The following is a 7,453-nucleotide window of genomic DNA, read 5'->3' on the forward strand; positions in this document are numbered from 1 at the left end:
TCTCCGCGACCAGACAGCCAATTCACATTTTAACAAAGACAAGTCGGCTTGTTTTGCATTCACACACAGACCCACTTAACATATTGCAAGTTCTGCTTTGTCTTGGGATGTCCTGCAGAGACAGAGGCCCGACATCCTGAGATGACCACTTGGCCAGTTTAACATATTACAAATAACATATAACAAATTAGCATCACACATACACACAGACGCCCGGTGTAGATCACAATCCGGCAGGGAGGTGTCATCTCCTGCTCACCAAAATGATCAGACATCCACAGGAGCTAATTAAATGACCTTATATACTATCATTGGAACTACCACTGGGTAGTTTGTGAATTTCCCACAGGGGAAATTTTGTGTAATATATCTGATTCTGAAAAGTAACTAGTAACTGAAGTTAGCCAATAAATGTAATGGAGTAAAAAGTACTTTTTGCCCCTAAAATGTAGCAGCTGAAGTCAGAATTCCGAGAAAAAAGTAAAACTTCTGAAATAAAAGTCAGAAATCAAAAACATGTTATAGTCTTCCGTAGTTTTCTATAGTAATGATATCTTGCAATAAATTTGTTATCCAGTCTTGACTGCGACTGCGAAGCCAAGGGAGGCGCCAAATATTTAAAGTTTCAGCTATGTACTACACCGCATTTATACCCGGATTACACTGGGATCACCCAGCAGCTAATTGAGTTTTAATATTTCCCCTTGTAAAGTCACGGAGCTCATTTAAAAGGATACAAATAAGCTCATTCACACAGCAGCCTATCATTAAACCAGATGTATCTTATCTAAATACTAACACCTAATCAGTTATATGCGTTATGTGGGGATGTAGCTCAGTGGTAGAGCGCATGCTTCGCATGTATGAGGTCCCGGGTTCAATCCCCGGCATCTCCAGTTCTCAGAGTTTAGTTTTTTTTTTTTCTTGTGAAACAGTTTGATCACAAAAGGAGGGGGGGCGTTAATTCTTCTAGATTTCTGTTACGCAGTTGAAAAGAAACTCGGTTTGGTTCCACTGGGGCTCGAACCCAGGACCTTCTGCGTGTAAAGCAGACGTGATAACCGCTACACTATGGAACCAGAATTTGTTTCTACAGTTACTAAACGTATAATTATGTTTTATGTTATGTTATTCCATGTTCTTTTTTTTGGTGTTCCAGGGGAAAACTGCGTAGTATAAAAAAAAAACGTGTTGCCACTTTAGTAACGCTTTATATTACAGGTCTGTAACGTCAAGGCCTAAAAATGACGTGCTAGTAGCGGCCTGCTAGTGGAATAAAGCGCTCATTAGAAATGTATTACAGGCTACTGTATAAGCCATACCACTATAAAACTAAAATTGATTTTAAAAAGTCAAGAATAAAGTGTTATAACAGCTCAATACGAAGAACGCACCCACTAAAAGTTGCAGAAGAGCTGGAAAGTACATTAACTCAAATACTGTACCTCACTTGAGTATTTCCATTTTATGCTACTAGAGGCTACTTCTATTCCATTACATTTCAGAGGGAAATATTGTACTTTTTACTGCACTACATTTATTGGGTTATTTCAAATAGTTTTAGTCTGACATTTTCTTTTACCTTTCACTTAAGTCCACAGTAGTGCGCTCCCTCTAGTGCGCCGAGGCGTTCAGGTGCTGAGATTGAACCAACAGCATGTGCGGGTGTTGTGGTGGGCGTGGCTTTTAAAAGGGATCTGCAGCTTCCTCCACACTTCACCAGCTGAGAGACGAGAGGAGGCATCGCTCTGCGGGTGAGCTTACCTGTCTGTCTGTTTCTCACTGTTTTCTGTTTAATAAAAACAGGCTGCAGACAGCTGACATCGGGCGAGAAGTGGGGTACCCCCTGGCAATTTCAACATGCAGCTCTTTTTACATTTGAATATTATTTTCGTTCTTCTAAAACTTAGTCTGATTCTCGGGCATCTGTTGACGTTAAAACCGATCACGCTGTGTTGTTCTTTCTGTCGCTGCATCTTTTAGCACACATTGTGAACAATGTATGAACGATTTGATGTGAAAACCCAATATAGTTTATGCAGCAGCGGCAAAACCCAGTACAATTGTATTTTACAGGTGCGTAAAGGCCTATCAGTTCCTAGAAATGATCCTGGAAAGGACTGTGTAACTTGGCACTGATTATCAGAGAAGTAGTTTTCACTTCACTTTAAGCTAGTAAGTGTTACTTTGCCTTTAATGGAACCTGCAGAGCACAGCATGTCCAGCCACATGTAAAGCTACTAATGAAATTTGTAAACACATGGCCAACAATTCAGCAACTATGAGGATTAAGTTTCCAGTGAGAAATGAACAATAACTGAATATTAACGCATGCTTAAATTGAGCTGATTTCTACTTCTCTATAAGAAATAATAACATAAGGTGTTAGTGCAGCATCTGCCTCTGCAAAAAACAGGAACTCTCTAACGTTACAAATGCCTGAAACCTGGAGACATATTTAATATGTGTTTATGTTTTGAATAATATCATTCCTAACTCTTAATATCTGAGCAGAGCGAGGTGGTGTGTGTGTTGTATTTGTAACGTGGCACAAGTTTATTATTTAGATGGTTCATTCTTCTAAAATGACTAAAGTAACGAACAAAAGGCTGATTCTTGTAGCTTATCAGAATATCCAGGTGATTGCTGATGTCTGACAGTTAAAAGAACAGGAAGCTTCCTCAGTTGAAACTGAAGGAAGTGACCTTTAAGATGAAAGAAAACAATATTTGTTTGTGTTTTACTGCAGGTTACGTGTGATACAACACCACGCTGACTGTTACTGTCGCTCATTTCCAAGTCAAATATCCAAGAGGTAACCAAATGAGGTCCCACACAGGAGCATTTCACTCAGACACAAAAGACTTATTCAGTTTCACAACAGGAAAAATGTGTATTCTGACAGCCTTGAAAAGATGTATTCATTACCACAAAAGCTGGTGTTAATAAATAACAGATGCAGCGTAGTCATCAGTTTGTCATCTGACATCTTCCTCGTTTCCCTTTCAGCCAATTTCCTAGTACTTCATCCCTATTAATGTTTCTATGCGTACAGCAGATTGCTTTCATTTCTTATGTTAACTGACAAAGGGTTGTTTTTTTTAATCACATTTCTATAAATATACAGTATTTAAAAATTAAAAATGTTTAAAATGTCATAGCATTTCAGTTGGAATCTTTCAAGAAAAACAAATTTTCTAGCTGCACTTTGTCGAGAAAACAGCTGGGCAACCTTTAGAAACTGAATCTTTTCAAAAGAAAGTTGTTGGATAGTTCATGAACCTACATTCAGTCAATGTTTGACCACCAGGTGGCGCCACCCTGGTCAGTCTTTCTGTACTCATCATGTCGGACATGATGGCTTCCTGTCAGGAGTTTGAGGTGACCGTTCACACCTCACCTGGTCCTACCTGTGGAACTTTCAACCGCCTGTGGCTCAACCTGATTGGCTCACAGGGAGAGACTCCGCCCAGTAGCGTGAACATGGGTGACCATCGTCTCCTGCCTGGATCGGTGAGTTTCATTTTTCCAGATGTCGCTCCTCAGCTGTCCACTAGATGCCCTCTGCCTTTTCTTCAGTTGAAAGATTAGAGGAGGTTGTTGGCAGGAGTCATGTAGTTTGTGATGCAGGTACAGGGATCACAAGGTCACCTGTTCTGCTGCCATCCTATCAAAAAACAGAACGGCAACATTACCCAATAATAGATGCAGCAGTAACAGCCCGTTGCCTGGTTGTTGTCAGAGCCTTGCACTTCTGTTATCTTGAATTCAGTCTTTGTTATAGAATAAGTAAAATTGTTCTTTGAATGAATTTTACCCTGACAACTTCCTCCTGTCCTGATAGGCGTGTCCAGTCCGGGTCCAGGCCAGCGGTCCTCTGGGTCGTCTACTTCTGGTTCGGCTCCGGCTGGAGGCTCAGACCGGATTCCCCAACCTGGACTGGCACTGCAGCCGAGTGGAGGTCCGCAGGCTAGCTGGAGAACCAGGGTCGGGGTCTGAGGATCCAGAATTACAGGTGTTCCTGTGTGACAGGTGGCTGCAAACAGCAAATGGTGGTGTAGAACTACGGAGTGGAAAGTGTAAGTTAAGTTTAGAAGTCAGGCTGCATTGACACTCTGGGCCTTACCGCTCACATCTGACCTTGTTGTGTCGCTGCTTCCCGTCTGTGTGTGTCAGCGCCGTGTATCCGGCACCGGTGTGAACACCGCCAAGCTCCTAAACTGCCACATGTGCACAGATGTAACTGAAATGTGAGCCACGTGCACACATGAATAACAACCAGGTGGTGTGTGTGTGTGATGGTCAAATGGCCCAGTTTCCTCCCATACTGCTGGGTTACGATATGTTCCTTCCAGTTTGGCCTGATCAGAAGCTTCTCCATAAACGTCCACCATATGTGAAACGTCCTGGTCTCTCCACTGACCCTGCTGCTGTCATCACTCTCCTCCATGTTTATTGTTACCAGTCAGTGAGGAGCCGATGACGACAGGCCGTATGTGCAGAGGAGGAGACATTAAAATGACCACATGGATTCTGATCTGAATGTTCTGATGATGCTCGCACAGTCAGAGGTATGGAGAGGAATCAGGTCTAGGAGCACATACGCAGGTGGCCCAGATCTGGTTTGAGGACATCTGGTCTGTTCCCACTGCTATGGACACATCAGGTCTGAGGCACTGGGAGGGAAACTTCAGATCTGGGATGTTGGCAGAGCTTTAGATAAGATCGAGATCCTGCTGTGGAGTGCCTTTTAAAAACGATTTGTTAATGCGATATCTTAGGAACATCATGAGGGAGTTTCTTCAAATTTGGCACAACTGTTCATTTGGATTCAAGAATGACCTGATTGGATTTTGGTTTTCACAGGTCAAAGGTTGTTGTATCCTCACATCTGTCCAGCTCATGTGAATGTGACTGCTTGGTGGAGGCATACAACCTCCTGGTTTTAACTTTCACTGTTTTCTGATGCTTGAATGTGAAAAAATATGGCTTAGGAGAGGATGTGTGTATTAGTGAAGGGGGGGGGGTCGGTCGGTGATAATAATGATCCTTTGCAAAGACGGGGAACTTGTAATTTTAGACTGGTTCCAAACTTTTAATGGGCTCAGTGCCTTGAAAGGAGAAGTTATTCTGAATGTCACCATGACTTCCCTCATTTCCACTCCTGTGCAGTGTGTTTGCTGAAGGATGAGACAGAAGAGAAGCTGAAACAGCAGAGAATCAAACAGCTGCAACACCAGCACAAGCTCCTCAGGTAAAACAGACATATTATGTAGGCTTGAAAATGTTGGAATCTCTTTTAGAACAAAGTAGTGGCTGTTGGAACAAAGCCAACCTGCTTGAATTCACAAAAAGATGAAGTGACTGAGAACATCTGAAAGCATGCAATGCCACCTGCTCCTGCAAACTCCTCGTAGTTAGAGGTATCCAGTCTCTCACTGTGACAATGTTGCAGATGGCAAACGTTTGTTGACGGTGCTCCACATTGTGTTGACCTGAAAAGTCTGTCTGAACTCGGGCCAAACCTCAGCTACACACACAAGAGGTGAAGTCCCACATTTCACATACGTTCCCACTAAAATTTGTTCAGTGTGAGACAGAAACAGAGCGCTGTGTTGGTTTCTTTGTCCTCAGTCCATCAATAAACCTGCACTATCTAAAGGGCTTCACCGGCCGAGCAGAGGCCTGGGCCAGTTTCACGGAGCTGGAGACGGTGTTTGCCCACAGTGGACTCCAGAACAGCACCTCCAGTAAGAAACTAAACATCACATGTTCATACTAAGTCTTTACTGTGATTCCTGGTCCTTACCGGTGGGGGGTTCCACATAGTGACCTCAAAAAGCCACATAATGAAAGTAAAAGAGATGGTGGCATGTGCACTACTTTCTCCAGTGCCACATTCTATGGATGCAGATTTTGGCAAAATGACACGACACCCTGAATAAGTATGTAAAATCTAAATGTATTTCCCACTTTTTAACAATCTACTGCTGCACAGGGAAGCTTTCAGCATTGAGTACCGTGTATTCTTTTGCCTGAAACCTTGTCTCAGTTTGGTGCAACATGAATATGCATAAAAAGCATGAACTTTATTGCCAAGTATCAAACATCATCAGAGCCTGCAGGCTGGTCACTGCTACAGCTTTTAGTGTTGTAGAGAAATTCATGATGTCTTTTCTCTCTCAGGGTTTGTGAAGTCTCACTGGATGGAGGACTGGTTCTTCGGCTACCAGTGTCTGAACGGCTGCAACCCTCTGCTGCTGCGTCAGACCTGCCTCCTTCCTCCAAACCTGTCCATCACTTCTGACATGCTCCACCCCTTCCTGCCTGAAGGCTCCTCTCTCGACCAGGAGCTACAGGTGTTTGTGCGGTCCTCTGACTTCCTGCTGTTCTCTGCTTCCAGCTGTGCACTTTATTACAGCTGCTGTGTCTCTGTGACAGAAAGGAACCATTTACCTGCTGGACTACGAGGTTTTGGAGGGCATCCCAGCCAACGTGATCAACGGAAAGAAGGCCTATGTGTCTGCTCCGCTGTGCCTCCTCCACCTGAACCAGCAGGGGCAACTCGTCCCAGTTGCCATCCAGGTGAGCTCCAGGCGCTTTGAAATAGGCAGTGCAACAGGACAGGGGTATTCTGTTTCACTTATAGATTTTGTATTTTGTAAAAAATTGTGGATCCATGGTTGAACACATAAATTAAATAACCCATCTGTAAAGCCAGTTTCCAATTTTAAATCTGTAGTATCACTACTTAGATTTTAAGGTCATCTGTCAGCCAGTCGATGCCTCTCCTCTACTTCAGCTGCAGCAGACTCCCGGGCCTCAGAACCCTGTCTTCCTGCCCTCTGACCCCGGCTGTGATTGGCTGCTGGCTAAGATTTGGGTTCACAGCGCAGACTTCCAGTGTCACCAGTTGGTCTCCCACTACCTGAGGACCCACATACTAGGGGAGCTGTGCTGCGTGGCCACGATGCGACAGTTGTCAAACGTCCACCCGCTGCACCAGGTGCGTGACCCCATCTCCGTATTTCACTAGGTGAATCCCAATTCTTTCTTTCATTGTTCGTCAGTCTTCAATCCTCGCTCGACCTAGAAGGATGTCCTTAAGCTCTTACTACATTTCTGCTGTGAGGAGCGGGGAGGCTGCCTAGAGGAGCTATAACCTTTGATAGTAGTTTTCTCTGGACCCCTACCCAATGTGACCAGTGATGACATGTTTAGCCGCATGTCGTCATTCAACTGCTGGCTGTCTAGGTGGTGCCCAGAAAATAACATGGGCTTCATAGATAACTGGAAAACATTTTGGGGAAAACCTGGTCTGATTAGCAGAGACGGCATCCATCCCACTTTGGGTGGTGCGGCTCTCTTATCTAGAAATCTGGACGAGTTTGTTTTACAACCTAAATTATGACAACCCAGAGTTGAGTCCAGGATGCAGGGTCGCAGTCTTACA

The 7,453-nt window shown here is 43.9% G+C and overlaps 1 protein-coding gene and 2 non-coding genes across 3 annotated transcripts in view; 2 read left to right on the forward strand and 1 right to left on the reverse strand.

Annotated features, from left to right (window-relative positions):
• The first annotated feature begins 824 nt into the window (after positions 1-824).
• On the forward strand, positions 825-896 carry trnaa-cgc (transfer RNA alanine (anticodon CGC)). Its single transcript has one exon. It is a non-coding gene; the product is annotated as a tRNA-Ala (tRNA).
• Positions 897-1,006: 110 nt separating this feature from the next.
• On the reverse strand, positions 1,007-1,079 carry trnav-uac (transfer RNA valine (anticodon UAC)). The gene has a single exon. It is a non-coding gene; the product is annotated as a tRNA-Val (tRNA).
• Positions 1,080-1,690: 611 nt separating this feature from the next.
• The window catches only part of LOC109952244 (arachidonate 15-lipoxygenase B), a 12,742-nt gene continuing 6,979 nt past the window's right edge, over positions 1,691-7,453 (forward strand). The window contains exons 1-10 of the mRNA XM_020587222.1: positions 1,691-1,754; positions 2,750-2,815; positions 3,311-3,513; positions 3,845-4,079; positions 5,173-5,254; positions 5,456-5,545; positions 5,635-5,750; positions 6,187-6,359; positions 6,442-6,585; positions 6,803-7,006. Coding sequence (XP_020442878.1) covers positions 3,346-3,513; positions 3,845-4,079; positions 5,173-5,254; positions 5,456-5,545; positions 5,635-5,750; positions 6,187-6,359; positions 6,442-6,585; positions 6,803-7,006 — 1,212 coding nt within the window. The 5' untranslated portion in view covers positions 1,691-1,754; positions 2,750-2,815; positions 3,311-3,345. The remainder of the gene's footprint in view (positions 1,755-2,749; positions 2,816-3,310; positions 3,514-3,844; positions 4,080-5,172; positions 5,255-5,455; positions 5,546-5,634; positions 5,751-6,186; positions 6,360-6,441; positions 6,586-6,802; positions 7,007-7,453) is intronic.

This window comes from Monopterus albus, unplaced genomic scaffold (genome assembly GCF_001952655.1).
Source record: "Monopterus albus unplaced genomic scaffold, M_albus_1.0 scaffold445.1, whole genome shotgun sequence".
Taxonomy (NCBI): Eukaryota; Metazoa; Chordata; class Actinopteri; order Synbranchiformes; family Synbranchidae; genus Monopterus; species Monopterus albus.